The following is an 18,582-nucleotide window of genomic DNA, read 5'->3' on the forward strand; positions in this document are numbered from 1 at the left end:
CTGTAGGAAGACAGCACCAGAACGAAGAGAATAGACTGAAGATCGTCAGCCTATTCTATGGGCCTTTTATACTACTTTGGGAAGGAGGGCGTGAGAATACCGAATATGTATTTGTAGGTATTCTCTAAGTCGTCTCTCTCAATAACGACTACTCTTGTGCTTCTCCGTTGGTCTCCTTCCGGCCAGGAGAGACTAGGAGGTTCATGCCCTGCGTGTGAGTAATTTATAAGGCGGCGTTCCATGCCCGCTAATACAATAGGCCCGTGATACTCGACCAATGATTGATGATCCATTGGGAGTGGATGACCAAGGTTAATATCTGTACCTTGGCGTACGCCTCAACCTGTGAGGCCGCGTGATATTTGTGATGATCGTATCGGAATAGACCGCCGTGTAGGCCCGATAGAACGTGATCATAACAATACCCCCTTTCTACATCCTATTCGCCTGGTAGGACCACGCCTTGCGTGTCATCGCCACTCCATATACGATTTGCTTTCTTGATCCAACGATGGTCTCCGGATGCGACTTCCGAGACATGACTTCGTTTTCTGGGAGGAAGACCGACTTACGTCGTTTGATCCTCTAGGAGTTTTCCATCTCCATTGAGCTGTTTGTTTGTTGTCGAGGCGCGAGGGTTCCAAGCCTCCGCTCGGTAGGATGTTGTTCCTTCACCCATAAGGATTATTTTGCCATGGGAAAATGCGTCATGGTCTTACTCCAGCCTCTTCTGGAACGGTAGCAAGAAAGGTGTATGAATGCGAGTGGTGTGTGGATGTGTAGAAATTCGAGCGTGTGGGTTCTAATTCGTGTCATCAGGTTCTTCTTCTTCCTTCTCCGAGGGCCAAACCTCAGTGTTTCCAGGATAGTCGTCTATCCTCATGATTTGTTGTTCCTCTCGACGACAGTGGATGGCGCCCATGGACAAGTAGGTTGATCGCTTTACGAAGGCTTAGGCCTACTTCTCCAGGCTACCAGTCATGACGCCCCAAGCAGTATCGCTCCCATACGGTGAGCTCATCTCCGGTGAGGTTGCAGCCAAATCCCAAGCAGTATTGTCCCCATACGGTGGACTCATCTCCGGTGAGGCAGTTTACGGCGTCCAGAGTTTGTTTTTCACAAACGTGGGCCTATGGTGGGGAATACCACGTGTAGTGTTGGGTTCGAGGCAAGGATGTGAAGAGAATTAGACTTGAAGGGTGCAGCGAGGAATAAGGAGGAGTCTGACTCCTTTCCCAAGTCTGTCCGTTCGCTTGCACGAGTAGACATCAAGACCACAGCTGATATATTGGTCGGGGTGCGAGATATATCCACGACTGGCAGTTTAAAACGTCATGCGGGACGGTCCGTAGTTTATCGTCGTTTCGGACGATCCGTAGTTTAACGTCTTTTGCGGACGTCATTAAGGCGTTTTGCGCCTCCCAGTAGTTTACTTTCTAGGTCGTTTCGGACCTGCTTCATCATCAACATGGAATTTCTGTGGGGAGAGATGTTTCTGCACGCCGGACCATTCATCGGTTATGTGCATAGGGCCATAGACCAGACTTTTCCCGCTCCAGATTCCACTGAGGCATGATGGACAGTTTATACTATATCAAACCGGGTAACTTGTAACGCCTCATTGTTGTGAGACCGCTCAGTTTAACGCCGTGAGGTAGGCGGGCCTGCAGTTTAACGCCGTGCATTAGGCGACTTGCAGTTTAACGCCGTGCGATAGGCGGGCTATCGTCTGACTATGTCCCTCGAGTCACGATAGGCTTTTCCTCCGAGGATGAGGGTAGTTTAACGTCATCTCGGACGTTATCAGCGTCGTTCTCGTCAAGGACGACGTTGATGATGATCCCTGTAAAGGAAGAAGGGACAAGTAGTTTAACGTCGTTGCGGACGATTCAGCACCAGAGTGATGAATCACAACTCCTATGCGGTAAGGAGCACGTAGTTTAGTGTCATTGCGGACCGATTGACACCATGGCGGTCAATCCACAACTCCTATTCGGTAAGGAGCAAATAGTTTACCGTCATTGCGGACGCATTGGTGTCTTAGGGACAAAGACATCAATGACAACCCCTAGGTCCAGGGGCACTAGTTTAACGTCGTCGCGGACGCATGGTATCTTGTCAAGATCGCCACGCACAATCCCTAGAACGAAGGGACAGTAGTTTTACATCATTCCGGATGCCCGTAGTTTACCGTCGTTGCGGACGTCGATACCATTGGCCTCGAACAATCCCTGTGTGGAAAGGGACAATAGTTTAGCGTCATCGCGGACGTTGTTTCGCCACAAATATTGTGGAAAAACAATGCTTAGTTTAACGTCATCCCGGACGCATTGTAGTTTATCGTCGTCGCGGACGAGCGTTGCGGAATAGACTTTGGATGAGTGGCCCGCTCTTTGTCGTTCTTCCGCTATGTGGGCCAGACGAGAGTCGCGTGATCTAGTCCCTTCCTACTAGATCTTTGACTCGAGGCACGTGTCCTAGTTGCCTCCTGACTAGGTCTTGGAGCGGAATTTCTTGTACTTCGACTCCAGGACTAGACTGAGCGCTCCATGAAGAGATGCTTGCTCTTCCATGTCCCCAGACCCCTCGCTTGGAATTGAACCAAGACGACCCGATATTCTTTTACCGAAAAGCGAGTGAATATCGGAAGCGCTTCGACCTTTTATAGGCAGGGTTCTGTGACGCGAGTCCTTCCGCGCTTCGCCAGAATGCAACCACGCTCCTTTGGTCAATGGTAGTTTAACGTCATCTCGGACGGTGGTAGTTTTCCGTCGTTTCGGATGCTGGATAGTTTTCCGTCGTTTCAGACGAAGACTAGTTTAACGTCATTGCGGACCCTAATAGTTTATAGTCATTGCGGACCAAGCCTTTGGTAGTTTTACATCGTTCCGGATGTGATTTTGTGGCCTCGCATCATTAGGAAGACTTGTGAGGTAGAGGCGGCCCGCTCTCTACATCATCTCATGCGCCAGCTGTAGGATCCCCTAATGCGGAAACGATCCTGTAAAACGGGAGATCCAAAGTGGGACGTCCCAAAACACCAGTCAGACCTTGACTGTGAGGGTTCACGATACGAGTTATGCATCATAATTTCTTGACTCGGACTTGCAACCGGTTATGTATGGGCACTTCGCTGTACCAAGGCGAAGGGCCTGCTTGTCGACACCTACGAGTAGAGTATATGTCATGTAGAGGGTTCCCTAATGCGGAAAAAACCCTGTAAAACTGAGGATCCAAATGGGACGCTCGATGCATCTGTCAGATTAACTCCTTGACAGCGAGGATGTGAAAGGATTCCGCCGTAGGTCGTATGTGGAATTATGCCCGCTGTTGTCCTTGATTCGTACCATCATTTGAACCTAGGACTAATGGTCAGGTACTTCCCCTGCCTTCTTGTCTTTTCACAGTTTTAAGACATGCAGGTCCGATAGTTTAGACGTCATTCCGGACGCGCGGTAGTTTAACGTCTCTTTCGGACGAGGTCGTACAGTTTAACGTCTTGAGGGACGATCCTAGTTTTACGTCGTTGCGGACGACTGTAGTTTTACATCGTTTCGGATGTGATTTTTTTTTTCAAGGGAAGGAGTTCCTCAACTTCCTTACCCCCTTTCTTCTCCCTATGCCCTGTTGTTAGTCCGTTTAATAATCAAAGGGTCCTTGATAATCCCCGCCCCCTTCGTCAGGTCGGTAGTAGGGGTCCGCCTCGTCGTAATTTCCTGGATCGTCTAGAGCATCCCATGCGTCGAGCTCGGATCTAGTCCACGAGCTATTTCTTCGAGCCTCCGAATCAGTGCGGCGAGTTCTGCGGCTACTTCGGTTATCCTCTCTTTCGTTCGTACGAAATCGAGCACTAGGAGGAGGCGATCTAGGCCGGTGTCGAACACTCCGGCCAGCAGTTGTTCCGCGTCCGAGGGTTGCCTGGCTTCCCCGACTCCGCCTTCCCTCATTTCTTCGATAGACGGGCGGTTCCTCCTCGTCGGTATTTCCTTGGGATAGGGGAAAACCTCGTATCCGGTGAGAGGGGGGAGTCGCGGTATGGCTATGCACTGTAGGAACCTCTCGTTGTCTCGGTGGAGGGCGCTCCACGACCGTACGCGGAACCCTCCTTGGATTTGGTACAGGCGTGGGGTGTTCTCCGGGACGTGGTACGTTCCAAGTGACAACTCGGAAAGGGTCGGTTCTGCTTGGCTGGACGTTTCCCAGTTCTCCTCCGAAGAGGAGAGCTGGAAGGAGCTCTCGGTTGACGTATTGGGAGAACTCATCAGGGTGGATGAGGAGGGCTCGCGGTCGCCCGTCATTGTGGGCGTACCAGGAGGCTGTGTCCGGGTCGGTTTGGAGGGCGAGCGTCCTGATCTGGAGACTGGCACTAGCCAGTCGTTGAGGTACATCGCTATGTTCATTCCCGGGTTGTCCTGCCGAGAAGTTAGCGAGTCTTTGGAGGGCCATGGCTGTGGCCATTTGTATTACCGCGGAGATGGTGTTCCGCTGGAGGAGCGCGTCCGCGTGTCGCTCCAGTTCTCCGGCGTGAGGATCTGTACGAGGGGTAGGTCCTCCCATGGAGCTGGGAATCGGTCCACTAGTTGGTACTGGCGGAGGTGCAGTTTCTGATAGAACTGGTATTGGTTCAGCTTCTCCATGGCTTGGGAGTTGAGCTGCCGTTCTTGCTCGAAGTCCCGAGGGACCTGCAACTCCACTATTTGGCATGCCTTCACTAGGAGGTGGAACTCCCACTGGTAATTGGCCAAGGCTCGACTGGTTTCGGTCATCAGGGTTTTCATGCCGTGGTGTATCTCGTGAGGCCCTCTCCGGTGAGGGTCTTCGGGTTCTTTCCCTTTCTTTGAACTTGGCATAGTCTTCGGCATCGTCGTCGGAGAAGTTGTTGAGGTGAGGGGTGAGGAGGACGCCGGTAGGTCCTGGTTGTTGAGGACTTGTTCCTCTATCAATTCGTCCAGCATCTGGTCGGTGAGGACTTGTTCCTCTTTCCACTCGTTCGACATCTGGATTGGCGACCATAAGGACGACATCGGGGGAGGAGTTTCTGGATGGAGACGAAGCATCGTGGTCGTCGTGGAGGAGCATTCGAATGGGGAATGTGTTTGAGAGGGGAAAGAGGGTGAGAAGATGTTTTGGTTGGAGTCCTCTCGTTGCTCCTTTTATAATCTTTCGTCCCTCCTCTCAGGCTGTTCCCGGACGAGGTTTGTCAGGGTATTGGTCATGGAAATCTTTCATGGCTTCTTCCGCCGTTCCTTTTAGGAGAGCGTAGGGCTCCCAGGTGTTGTCTGCTTCGGGATATCCCATCCATTTGACCAAGTATTTGGTTCCCCATCCTTGCCGTTTTGAGTCCACGATCATTTCTACTTCGTAGTGTTCTTCATCGTTCAATACTTCCGGTATTGGTCGCGCGAAGTTTTCTCCGTGGGCTTCGGTTTCTCTATATTTAGTGAGCACTGCGGCGTGGAATACCGGGTGGATCTTCCACTGCGGAGGAATTTGGAGTTTGTACGCCAGGGTTCCCACTTTTCCCAGTATCTTGAAAGGGCCATATCGCCTAGGGGTGAGTTTGAACTTAGGATGGGTTGTCCGAATATGGGTTCCTTCTAGCCATACTTGGTCTCCTTCTTCCCATTGGGGAAGTTTCCTGTAAAGATCCCGGTCTTTGGCGTAGTTGCTGGCTATTTGTAAGCTAGCAGCGGCTTCTTCCTGAACTTCTATGATCGTCTTAATGCGTTCAGCTACCGCAGGTACCTTTGTCTCCAGTGCCGTGTCAGCTGAATAGGGAGGATTGAAGCCGTATAGCACTTCGAAAGGGGATTTTCCGGTGGCCGAGTGCTTCCGTGTGTTATGCGAGAATTCGGCAAACGGCAGAAGGTCTACCCAATTGTCTTGATGGTAGTTGCAGAATGTTCTCAGGAACTGTTCGATCTCCTGGTTTACCCGTTCTGTTTCTCCATCTGTTTGGGGATGATAAGCCGTGCTGAGAGCGGCGGTGATTCCTAGCCGTGTCCAGAGTTCTCGGGTAAACTTGGCCGCAAATTGAGGGCCCCGATCGGATACTATTTTGGTCGGCAGTCCATGTCGATTGAAAACGTTATTTTGGAAAAGCGCGGTTGTTTCTTCTGCCGTGATCGTTTTCTTGCATGGGGTGATGACTATGCCTTTTGACAGACCTTGATCCACTACCACGTTAATTGAGTCGAAACCTTTGCTTTCGGGTAGGTCCGTGACGAAATCCGTCGAGATGAATCGCCAAGGGACGTTGGTGGTTTCCAGAGGGTGGATAGGTGGGTGTGTCTTGTGTGTCAAGTTCTTTGTAGATTGGCATATGGCACATCCATCCACATATTCGTGGACGAATTTAGTCATGTTTTGCCACCAGTAGTGTCGTTGCACCATTTCCAATGTTTTCGCTCTACCCGGGTGTCCTACCGCGGGTGCATCATGGTGTGTTTTGACGATGAGTCTTCGGATGACGTCGTCCTTTGGGACGCATATGTGGCCATTGCGTCTGGTGATTCCGTCTTCGTGTGTCCAATGTCCCAGTAATCCTCTCATCCCTTGTGGACCTACTCGCAGGAGTTTTGCAAGAGCTACTCTTGTTAAGGCGTCATGTTCCGATTTCGAGTGTCGGATGAGGGAAATGAGGTTTGAAGAGGCGATTTCCGTGGATTTTATATGCCGTGTCGGGGACGGTTCTACCAATGTTTCGTTGGATTTGTTGAAAAGCTTGGCCGGGAGTAAAATTTGAGATTTGTTGTCAGATTCTACCCCCTCACTTAGATCTGGACGCCTGGACAGAGCATCAGAGTGATTTGTCGATCCTGCTTTATAGCTGAGTGTAAAGTCGAATCTGCTCAAATAAAGGCTCCAACGGGCGTGTCGTCGTGATAGGTCTCGCGCCGTTTGGAAGTGTTCCAGGTTTTTATGATCTGTCCAAATCTCGAAGGGGTGTCGTGCGCCTTCGAGGTAGTGATTCCAGTGTTCCAATGCTTTGATTATAGCCAAGAGTTCCCGGTCGTGAACGTCGTAATTCTGCTCTGCTGGTGAAAACGATCCAGAGAGGAAAGCGACTGGGTGCCAGTCACCATCTTTTCCTTCTTGTAGAAGGGTAGCTCCATAGGCGATTAGTGATGCGTCCGTTACTAGTCGATATGGGTGCATGGGATCGGGATAGTTCAAGACAGGTTTACTAATAAAAGCTTTCTTTAATCGTTCGAAAGCTTCTTGGCATTTTGTAGTCCAGTTCCATTTCTCGTCCTTTTTGGTGAGGTCATGTAGGGGGCACGCGATGAGTGAGAACTTGTCAATAAAGTGCCTGTAAAAATTCCCTAGACCCAGGAAGGAGCGAATGTCGCGGACTGTGCGTGGGATTGGCCAATCTTTTATCGCATCCACCTTTGAGTCCTCCATGGCGACATGGTCTTTTGAAATTGTATATCCCAGATATTGGAGCTTTTCCTTGTAAAACTCGCATTTTTCGGGTTTCAAATACAGATCGTTGTCACGTAGGATTTGGAAAACTTGATTTAGGATTTTAACATGTTCTGCCATGGTTTTGGAGAAAACGAGGATGTCGTCCATATATACGGTTATTTTCCTGGCTGTGATGAGTTCTCTGAAGATCATGTTCATCATAGCTTGGAAGGTGGCTGGTGAGTTGGTTAGGCCGAAAAACATCACCGTAGGTTCGTAAGAACCTAACGGGGTGATGAAGCTTGCCTTCCACTCATCTCCTTCTTTGATGCGTATATTGTTGTATCCCCATCGTACATCCAATTTGCTAAAAATGATGGCCCCTTTTATCACGTCCAGTAGTTCTTGGATTAGTGGAAGGGGGCACACATTCGGGATGGTGTGCGAATTTAAGTGGCGATAGTCCTGTACCGGTCGTAGTTTTCCATCTTTTTTCCCTATAAAGAAAAATGGGGCTGCTGTTTGCGAGGTGGATCGACGGATAGTTCCTCTCTCCAGATGTTCCTTGATGAATTTCCCTAATTCGTCGTGTTTTTCTGGGCTCAGGGCGTAGATTTTGGGCACTTGAGGTTTGAAGGTTGGTTTCAAGTCGATGGCATGATCCCAGTAAGTGTGCTCTGGGAGTCGCTGCGACTTTCGTTCGCTAAAGATGTCCAAAAATTCGTGATGCGCCTTGGGGACTCTTTCCTTTAGATTGGTGACGATGATTTCGTCTTCCAGGTCTTGGTCGAAGCTGGCAAATCCTGACGGTTCGGGGGCCAGTTTCCGAATAACTGGGTCCCGGGTGGCCTGTTTTCCTGAGGGTTTGTCTGGGAGATCAGGTTCTCCCTCGTTTGGTGAAAGAGATGGCTTGTCTTGAGCCTTTCGTTTCTCTTCTGCGTATTTCCTTATGTCCTTTAGGAGCCATTTCCTTTTGAGGTATGCTCGTAGTTGGACACCAAACGTTCCGCTATGGTCGCGGAGTCCTACATCTTCCGATAGTCTTCGGAGATGTTCTAGGCGCTGTTTTTCGCGCTCATTGATGCGTGGTTTGTGCCGTGGCTCCACGTCTGATAACCGCCTATTGTATGGCGGTTCTTCCCTTGCCCTAGTGAACCCATATGGTTGCTGGCATTTCTGGGGGCACCGATCAAAGTGCACTTCACGTCGCCTCCATTCGATGGAGGGATCGTGGTATTTCAACCAATCTGTTCCTAGGATAAGGTCGTCTTTCCCTAGATTGGAGATAAACATTTGGACGCGCTCAGTATGCGTTCGTCCTCTGATGTCCCGAATGGTGAGGTTTACATCCAGGGCGGACCGGATGAGACCTGCTTTGTTAATAGTGTCGTCGACATTCCGGACGCGAATGGGGTTGTTGAGTGTATAGGTGGGGAAACGATGTTTCTTGACCCAAGTTTCGTTTACTATAACCCCTTCGCAGGCCGAGTCGATGGTTGCCTTTGCTCCAGCGTTTTGACTCCTGTTTGATACTTTCACGTTCAGGCGTATGGGGGTGATGATACGGTCGTTCATTGCTCCGATACGAATACAAGTGCGGGCATCAAACTCGGGTCGTCCTTGACCTCTCTCCTTCGCTGGTGAGGGAGAGGTCAGGAAAAACGCTCCGCGTGTCCCAAGATCACTTCTCTTGCTTCATCTTCCCCTAATTCTCCGAGTACTGCTCCGATTCGAGCAGAATGACTGACGCTTCCGTCTCCCCGTCGTCCGTTAGGTAACATAGCGCGTTGCCCATGGTTCGTTTGGGGTCGTCCGGATGAGGTAGAGTGAGGACGTTCCATCGAAGGACCAGGTTGTGGTACCCGCTGGTCGTTGCGAGGGACATCCTCTGTCTCCATTCCTCGATATATTCCCGCTTGGTTTCCCATAGCGGGTGTGTCGTCTTCTCCTTCCAAATCAACTGCGCGGTTTCCTCTCCCTGTCGTACCCAAGCGTCTTTTCGAGTTTCCTCGAACTGGTGGAACGCTTCTACGAGCGGATCGGCAGTCAGCGCTATAATGTCCTACGCGCCCGCAGTTATAACATTTTGGTCGCTTGCCGTCAAACTTTCTCTTTTGACTTTCGGCATTACGCTTCCTGGTGGCGTCGATGTCCATGTCTACCACCTGGTTATTCATTCTGCGAGGGGCGTTTGTGGAGTTGTAGCGGGGAGAGATTTGGTTATGAAAACGATTCAGATAATCGCTTCGGAAGGAGGTGGAGTTGGCGAGGATGGCTTTTTGAGCTGTTCTGGCTCGCAGTCGTCCATCTATTTCGCAGGCTGTATTGATCCAGTCCTGAATGGTATCCTTTGGCTGAACTTCCTTGTCGTATATTTTGTCCATGACGCGCGGGTCTAACCTGCGTTGGAAGTAAGGGACTTGCTCTTTATCGGAGATGTCGGCATCGGCGGCGATGAGAATGAATTGGTTGGAGTATTCATCAACCGTCATTCGTCCTTGGGAGAAAGCCATGAGAGCGCTTCGCGCTTTGTCGGTCTTGCCCGTCTCCCTAAACTGTAATTTGAACTTTGCTAAAAAGTCCTTCCAGGTGCCTAGGTCGGTAGGTGGATCTGCTCCTACTGATCTGAGGAGAAAATTCTCCGCCCAGGCTCCCGCCGTGCCGTATCTCATGCATGAGAGCACAAGGGATATTTTGTCTTGATCGGTCTTGTACCGATCGGATTCTGCTGCGAAAAGAAGGAGGCATTGGAGCATGAATTTCTGGGATTCAATGTGGTCGCCTGTGTAATTGTCTGGGAGTTTGACTTTTCCTCTTCCAGGTTGTACTGTCGCGGAAGGGGTGTTTGTAGAAGTCGAAGCTTGTCCCGACATGTTGGCGAGTGGTTCGTTTCGGGTGTTGATCGGTGTTTGGTTTGGTGAGTCGGAGTCTGATTCCGAGGTTGTTTCCTCTTGCTCCGAGTCTTCGGGGATTACCGGCGCCGGTTCCCTGTATTGTGGGGCTAGTTCCCACTGAGCTTCTGTTTCGTTCCAAATATCCTCTTCTTCTGTTCCGTCTTCAAGGGTGAAGTAATAACGCCTGTTTCGGTATGAGCAGTTATCGTAATTCGGAGGGGCAGTTCCGTTATTGTCTTCGTAGACCCAGAAGTCCCCTTCGCGCCGGATAGGGCGATTGTTGTGACGGAGTTGGTTATTGATACGTCTAGTGCCGGGTGGATATTCCTGGCCTAGGTCTTGCTCCAGAGTGTGTGCAGTAACGCTTTCTCAATGGGGGTCTATATCCCCACTGAGCAAGGTTATGAGAGAGGGTGTGGCAGCAAGCTAGTGCGAGCAAGGTAGGGGCAGAAGAGTCTATTCTAGTGTTACGACTGCTCGTCGGTAACCCCAAGAGTAGGAGGTTCTTCCCTAGGTCGCTCGTGGAGGATGTGTGGAACGGTGGTCTCGACTGTACGTGTAGCACAGGAGCCAGAAGTGTATTGCGGTATAGCAATGAAGGGTACTGTAGGAAGACAGTACGAGCGTAGGTCCCTGTATGTGAAGATACAGGGGAACGAAGGGTACTGTAGGAAGACAGCACCAGAACGAAGAGAATAGACTGAAGATCGTCAGCCTATTCTATGGGCCTTTTATACTACTTTGGGAAGGAGGGCGTGAGAATACCGAATATGTATCTGTAGGTATTCTCTAAGTCGTCTCTCTCAATAACGACTACTCTTGTGCTTCTCCGTTGGTCTCCTTCCGGCCAGGAGAGACTAGGAGGTTCATGCCCTGCGTGTGAGTAATTTATAAGGCGGCGTTCCATGCCCGCTAATACAATAGGCCCGTGATACTCGACCAATGATTGATGATCCATTGGGAGTGGATGACCAAGGTTAATATCTGTACCTTGGCGTACGCCTCAACCTGTGAGGCCGCGTGATATTTGTGATGATCGTATCGGAATAGACCGCCGTGTAGGCCCGATAGAACGTGATCATAACAGATCTGGCGATGATGGCGCTCCCATGCTGTGCAATATGGTGATTTCAAAGTATCTGACACCTCAAATTCATGTGACACTCACCGAGCAGTAGGTTTGTACATCGCAGGGACGTCACGCGCACATTGATTTCTGGTATATCATTTCAATCATGTCTTGGTCTGTAATTAATCTACCTTCTGCAGTCGCAGCACAGCGAGAGAGACTTGCCGAGACACTGAAGTACAACATATTACTGCCGCGAGAATGCATCCATCCCCAGATCGCGAGAAAGATTGGATATCTCATCGTCTATACTGGGCACGCCTTGGTATGGCCAGGTCTCAAATTGTTCAAGCTAATATTTAACTAGCATCACTCATAGGCTTCAAGGGTACCGAATTCTCTTTGTCAGTTTCCGTCCCATGTCAGTACTTATCTAGACTTCTCAGACCCTTTCTCGCATGAAGAACAAGCGGAATTCGCGAAATGGTCAGTCTCCAAAGCCTCTTCACTTTAATTTTTCTAACAGGTAAAAAATTGAAGTGATTCAATATGCGGAGGTGCGTAAACCTCTATTTTATTTAACTTAAATTATAAAGTTATTTCTTCAGGCTCAGAACATGCGACCACGGGATCACAGTCTTTCTGCACTAAGGAGATCTTCCATGCACCTCTGTCCCTTGACACAGCTCCGGATAGTGCACTCGGGTATGTTTCGCACGATGGGCACTCTTTCAATTGCGCAAATCCAGTAGTGTTGCGGCAGTCTTTCCATGTGTATGTCTTTCGAACAATCTCGGCAGATGCGCAATCGTTAACCCTTCACATTCCCAGCATCTTCGTGATTGACAGGTAAACCTCATAATTGACTCAGAAGGGATGATTCATTTGCCAATTCTACTTCCTTCAAAGTTCGTGGTCTATGACGCAGCCAGATTGCCGGCCCTTGTCCAACACTCCGTCGTACCAATTGATCTCTCAGAAAGCCAATAACAGATACGGTGCTGTTCTCTCCGCTCTGTATGGTTTCTGGTCTGCGCGCCAAGCTGTTGTTCAGTCTGCGAATGGCGCTCGGCGTGATGTGTACTCCGTGGTTACCTTTAGCACATCATCACGAGTAAGCATTCGAAGAGTGCCGTTGACAGATTCCGTGTATTGATCTTCACAATCAGACTTGAGTCGTAAATGACTTCTCCAGCACGCCTGACCAACTTCTCAACCTTATACTCACACAAGAAGAGTGTTCATACACCAACTTTGAGGCTGCGTTGAAAGATGCTCAAAAGGCAATGCAGTCTTCTTTCAGTCCTGAAAGCTTGGTGAAATTGTCAGCTCTGGAACCCTTGTCACTGAAATTGTGCGTAGGGCTCCCGTGTTGGTTTTCTTGAGCGATGGCGAAGCTCAGGTCAGCGACGCGACAGTTTACGATATTTGCCGGAAGGCAGTCACATTAGGGTAAGCCTAATACTCCAGTACGATACACCGCTGTTAGGACCGCGTCCTAACACATGCTTGGCACGTGGACAAACGGGAAGGTCAGGCGTTTCCCCGGACTTGAACTATTAAAGACTAGGACCGTGACTTGACACACGTCTAGGCACGTGACTCAGGACATGGTCATGAGCTACGCACATGACTCGGACTCAGACTGTTTACCATTCACATGCTAACGCATGAACGCTTTCGTCTTCTGCTTCGGATTGATTACCATTCACATGCTAATGCATGAACGCTTACGATACTATGCTTCTTCTTTTGTTCTGATGACTGATGACGATCGTGATCGGTTCCTCTTCTATTATGCTTACTGATTAGATCACGATCAGTTCCTTACTTCTGATTGATGCGGACAGAAATTTGATTTACTTACTATACATGGCTACATTCGTGAGCCGCGGAGCACGAACGATGACTGCGGCTTACTGATGTCGATCGTTGATAGTACTTAGTGTTTCGAAGCACGGACCATATGTCCGTCCCGCCCTAAATAGTCCTGTACTATATATAGGGGAGCTGAGCTTCTCAGAAGCCTCAGCTCGTTCACTTTGTATACATCTTGATCTCAGCACTGCGCCCAGCGTCTGGCTGCCTTCCCAGCTCACGCTTCGCGATCTCTGTCAGATCTAAAGAACCATACTCAGTCTGACGAAGCACTGGACTCGTCTCACAGCTCTTACCACCCTCTACCGCCTGCAACGTATCAAGGACTCGCTGCCTATCGAGTCATCCGTTGGGACCCATCCGAAGTCATCTGTTGCATCGGAGAAGACTTGTTCGTACCAGACGAACATCGTCACGTGATCAACCAGCATCTCCTTTGACTCTTCAAGGAGAAGATCAATACAGACCAGCCCTTCTTGGAACAAGCCCAACGACGAGCAGTCGTCTTCATTCGGTGGGCCGTCACTATCAGCTTCAGCCCAGGGAACCCCTCTTAGTGCATCACGTGCACTCGACTAAGCCTAGCCGGCTTAACACTTGAACGAGCTCTCTCTTCCCTGCCCTGAAGAAACACTCTGGACCAGCACCGACTACAGTCACTAGCAGCAGCCGCACACCAACTGCTAGAAGAAAGAAACCGCAGCAACATCTTAGCCACCAGGATTAACCAAGCACCCCACGAAGGAACGCCTAGGTTAACAGAGACCAGCACCCACATCAGATACTCGGCAATCGGACGAGTATACGCAGGAGTAGCCTCATATCGGCTACAGCACACACAAGATTACTTCTTCATCGGAAGAATCGGATTCCCCTTTCTGGGGCTTTGCTTCACCAACGAACCCAGGACACCAGTCTCCACAGTTGGAGATCCAGGACTCAACTTTATTCACACCAGGAATACCGTTGACATCGACGACGGAAGGCCAAGCAACTTCCCAGCAGAACACATCGCATCCCTTCGAAAGCGCATCACCCAGGACGTTGATTCAGGAGGAATCAGACAGGAACTACTTGAGAACAGTCACCAAAGGAGCGACTACACAATCTTCATCTTCTGGACCTACACCATCCCGAACTAGGACGCGCTGGATCCTACTGGATACTCACCCCACCGAACCGAAATCATCGGCACCGTATCAGTTATCCGACGAGGAGAGTTCGCCCACAAAACTTATCATTTCCGAACCGTCGTCGCTGGACAAACCTTTGACGAGATCCTCACACTCCTGGACCAGATCAACAACGGGATTAACGAAATCATCCGCAGAGAACCCACACTCCAAGAAGGACTCCGAGCCGGAAGAAGACACGAGATCCCCTTCTTCTTCACAGAATAAACCATTGAGCCAACAATCCCAAAAGGATACCCACCCCCGTACCACAATAACCCGATCTACATCTTCGACCACCTACCCGAGGACGTCGACCCAGACACCGTTTATTGTGACGAAGAGAACAGACACTTCTACATCGGAGGAATCCTCACCGGATTCTACACAGGAGTCGGGAAAGAAGAATTCTACAAGAGACCCTTCTTCGAGAAGGAAATCCACGCCGCACCCGAACTACAGACCACTAAGCTCGCAATCGTCACAGCCGAGCTCAGAAGAATCAAGCCTAAATCACCGCCACATCGGAATCATAACTCACCGAGACCACACGTTTATAACGTACCCAGGGAAACAGCCAGTGGAAGTCGACTCTCTCGAAGAAACACGCCCACTACATCCCCGATACAAGAAACCTCTCCCCAAACAAGTATCCGAACCCCTTCACCGGACGAAAGCACCCGGGAAGAGCATACTCAAGAACCAGATACAAGTGGAGAGCCTCCTGACGATCACCAGCCCCCATCCAGTGAGATGTCGACAAATCCTAGAAATCCTGAGTCCAAGGGACCGGCTATGGCCAAACCCACTCCCTTCGACGGAAACCGAAAACGAACGGAGCAGTTCCTCCACGAAATCGACCTGATGATCCTCGCCAGAAAACACGACTTCCCGGACGAGTTTACAAAGATCGCGTACGCTTTGTCCTACATGAAAGGAGGATCAGCAGGGATATGGGCGAGGAACTTCACCAAGGCCAGGAACACGAACGATGATTGGAACCACTACACGTGGAAACCCGCTACCGACATGACCTCAGTCCGCCAAAAGATCTCGACGGACTTCGAGGAATTCGACAAGACAGCAGATGCCAGAGACAAGCTGGCTAGGATCAACCAAGGAAAGGAGTCCTTTAACACGTACCTCCAGTTGTTCGAGCAAATCGCCGAACTAGCAGGGGTTGATCTCGAGACCAAGAAGACGCATTTCCTACGGGGCCTCAAATGGGAGTTGGCCCGAGGAATTTATCAAGACCCAGCAGCACAGGCAACATGGGACGAACTAGTAGCCAAGGCCAAACGACACGAGACGATGCGCATAGAAGAAATGCGCGCACGAGACCTTCGGCAGGGGAAGTACCAAGTTTTCACCCCGACCAACTACTATTCGAACTTCGCCCCAACCCCTCGTCATGAACGAGAATCCCAATACGCCCCTATGGACGTAGACGCAGCCGAATTGGAGGTCGACGCCATCCGCTTCAAGAAGCTTACGCCGGAAGAAAGGAACCGGCTCTACAAAGAAGGAAAGTGCTTCTATTGCAAGAAGACCGGGCACATGGCGCGTGGATGTCCCTCTCGACCCAAAAGAAGATTCCCACCTCCGTCAAGAGGAAGGTTCATTCCAAGGCCTCGCACTATGAGGGCCATGGAAGCGGATGAAGAGGAGGAAGAAGAATATCGGGACGAACGCAGACCCAGAGCGGAACCCGACAGACGAATGGGAATCGAACGAGGCGAAATCGCCAACCTCCAAGTCAACAAAAAGGGTTTTTAAAGTCTCTTCCACCGGCAGCGGGTGTGAAGAGTAGGATTCTTGCAGGAAACCGGTACGCTCCTCTGGCCAGTGACAATGCTGACCAAGAGCATGGACATCCAGACACGTTATATCTCTTCAAAATGAAAACTCGTGGTGCACCATCACTTCAGATCGAGACGGAACTCATAGGCAAGAATCGAAAGGCTGCTACACAGGCTCTGGTCGACAGCGGAGCAACAGGAATATTCATGCATCCCAACTTTGTGGAGAAGCATGGAATCACTACGAGGAGGACTCCCCACCCCATTCCAGTCAATACGGTCCAAAACACGGAATTCAAAGGAGGACCGATCACGAGGTTCGCAGAACTCAAACTACGAGTTCTAGGCGAACAAGGGGGAGCACATATCGAGTCGGCAAGATTCTACATCGCCGAAATTGGAAAAGAGGACGTCATTCTAGGAACCGACTGGTTATTGGAACACAACCCGGAAGTCGACTGGCACGCGTATGGACTACACTTCACTAGGTGCCCACCGACATGCGACATCATAGGAGGACCAGTCAAGGCGAAGAGGGCCTTTAGAAAACCAGGACGTCAAAAACCAGGGATACGGCGCATGGCGACAGTACCACGAGAGTGCGACTACTCAATCCCATTACAGAAGCCAGGAAAAGGACAGCTAGGTCGGAAAGTGGGAAACACTACAGTACCACATCCGCGGATAATGCCTAAAATCCGGGGGTCGCAACCCAAAGGCACGAGAAGGGAGTACTACCTCAGGACCCAAGCCAGAAATTACGCGGCACCGACGTGGGCAGAAGAGGAGACTCAGGAAGGTGGTGGACCGCTATCGGCTCTACCTTCCACGGACCTAGACGAAGATGGAGTATACCTCGTCAGGTATCTGGAGATAGGGCAACTAGAAGCCCTGGAGTTATACAACGACCGCGAGGAAGGATACGACATCCATCGCGTGGAGACCTCCGTCGCCAATACACCGGCACGCAAGGCGGAGCCTGCCAAGGCAACGATAGGCAAGCAAACGAAGCACACCAATTCACAGAAATTGGCAGAAGAGGCCTCGAAAGGAAAACCCGAATTATCCTTCGAGGAAATCGTACCCAAGGAATACTGGAGTTACAGGAAGGTTTTCGAAGGACGAAAACCTGGGAAACTACCTCCCAAACGACCATGGGATCACAAGATCGAACTCAAGGACGGCATGGAACACTCGCTCAGGCCGAAACTTTATAGCCTCAGTCCCATGGAGCAAGAGGAACTCAAGAAGTTCATCGACGAAAGTCTCAAGAAGGGATTCATCAGGGAATCCAAGCCGCACATGGCATCCCCGTTCTTCTTTATCAAGAAGAAAAATGGAAAGCTACGGCCGGTAATGGACTACCGGAAGCTTAACGAAATAACGATCAAGAACAAGTACCCTCTCCCGATCATTCAAGAGCTACTGGATCTCTTGACAGAGGCGGAGTACTTCTCGCTGGTGGACATCGACACCGGATACAACAACATCCTCATCGACGAAAAGGATGTCCACAAGGCAGCGTTCGTAACGAATCTAGGGATGTACGAACCACTGGTCATGTACTTTGGCCTCACCAACTCACCGGCGACGTTCCAAACCATGATGAACTCGCTTTTCAAGGACCTCATCTACGCAGGACGAGTGGCCATCTACATGGACGACATCTTGGTGTTCTCAAAGACTATGGACGAACACATCAAGACGATGAAACAGGTTTTACAGATATTGCAGGATAACGACTTGTACCTGCAACCCTCAAAATGTCATTTTCACAAAACGAAAATTGACTATCTCGGGTACGTCATCTCTCATGGACATCTGGAAATGGACCCAATCAAGGTGGCCGGCATCATGGACTGGCCCACACCGACCAAAGTCAAGGAGGTCCAATCGTTTTTGGGATTCTGCAACTTCTATCGCAGATTCATCAAGGATTACTCGAAAATAGCTAGGCCGCTATTTGAGTTGACACAGAAGGAGCGCAGCTGGGACTGGACGACAGCATGCGAGGAGGCATTCCAAGCACTCAAGAAGATATTCATCTCGTCTCCAGTACTCGTCATGCCGGAAACCAGGAACCCATTCCGCATCGAATGCGATGCATCCGACTTCGCTACTGGAGCAGTACTATCCCAAGTCGCCTCCGATGGGAAATGGCACCCGTGCGCATACATTTCCAAATCGCTCTCACCCACAGAACGCAACTATCCGATCTACGACAAAGAGTTGCTAGCGGTCGTTCGAGCTTTGAAGCTTGGCGACATTACTTGGAGGGCGCTGAGACCCCGGTAGACGTCTGGACGGACCACAAGAACCTCGAATGGTTCCGATCAAGTCAAAAGTTGAACCGTCGGCAA

The 18,582-nt window shown here is 50.3% G+C and overlaps 5 protein-coding genes across 5 annotated transcripts; 2 read left to right on the forward strand and 3 right to left on the reverse strand.

Moving 5' to 3' along the window:
• Positions 1-3,639: 3,639 nt before the first annotated feature.
• Positions 3,640-5,079, reverse strand: HETIRDRAFT_330099 (uncharacterized protein; the record flags this gene model as incomplete). The annotated part of the gene is made up of 1 exon (XM_009554139.1): positions 3,640-5,079. One exon carries the CDS (start codon positions 5,077-5,079, stop codon positions 3,640-3,642), a length of 1,440 nt encoding a protein of 479 aa, XP_009552434.1.
• Positions 5,080-8,619: 3,540 nt separating this feature from the next.
• Positions 8,620-8,985, reverse strand: HETIRDRAFT_53773 (uncharacterized protein; the record flags this gene model as incomplete). Its single annotated transcript, XM_009553561.1, has 1 exon — positions 8,620-8,985. A coding segment is annotated over one exon (366 nt), but the record flags the coding sequence as incomplete, so codon positions are not given.
• A 77-nt stretch (positions 8,986-9,062) lies between these two features.
• Positions 9,063-10,283, reverse strand: HETIRDRAFT_329869 (uncharacterized protein; the record flags this gene model as incomplete). Its single annotated transcript, XM_009554140.1, has 1 exon — positions 9,063-10,283. The coding sequence occupies one exon, from the start codon at positions 10,281-10,283 to the stop codon at positions 9,063-9,065; it is 1,221 nt and encodes a 406-aa protein (XP_009552435.1).
• A 1,256-nt stretch (positions 10,284-11,539) lies between these two features.
• On the forward strand, positions 11,540-12,829 carry HETIRDRAFT_430570 (uncharacterized protein; the record flags this gene model as incomplete). The annotated part of the gene is made up of 7 exons (XM_009554141.1): positions 11,540-11,698; positions 11,761-11,794; positions 11,820-11,859; positions 11,914-11,930; positions 11,982-12,078; positions 12,283-12,487; positions 12,686-12,829. 7 exons carry the CDS (start codon positions 11,540-11,542, stop codon positions 12,827-12,829), a joined length of 696 nt encoding a protein of 231 aa, XP_009552436.1.
• Positions 12,830-15,176: 2,347 nt separating this feature from the next.
• HETIRDRAFT_329954 (uncharacterized protein) lies at positions 15,177-16,199 on the forward strand (the record flags this gene model as incomplete). The annotated part of the gene is made up of 1 exon (XM_009554142.1): positions 15,177-16,199. One exon carries the CDS (start codon positions 15,177-15,179, stop codon positions 16,197-16,199), a length of 1,023 nt encoding a protein of 340 aa, XP_009552437.1.
• Positions 16,200-18,582: the final 2,383 nt, after the last annotated feature.

The sequence above is a fragment of the Heterobasidion irregulare genome (assembly GCF_000320585.1).
Source record: "Heterobasidion irregulare TC 32-1 unplaced genomic scaffold scaffold_12, whole genome shotgun sequence".
Taxonomy (NCBI): domain Eukaryota; kingdom Fungi; phylum Basidiomycota; class Agaricomycetes; order Russulales; family Bondarzewiaceae; genus Heterobasidion; species Heterobasidion irregulare.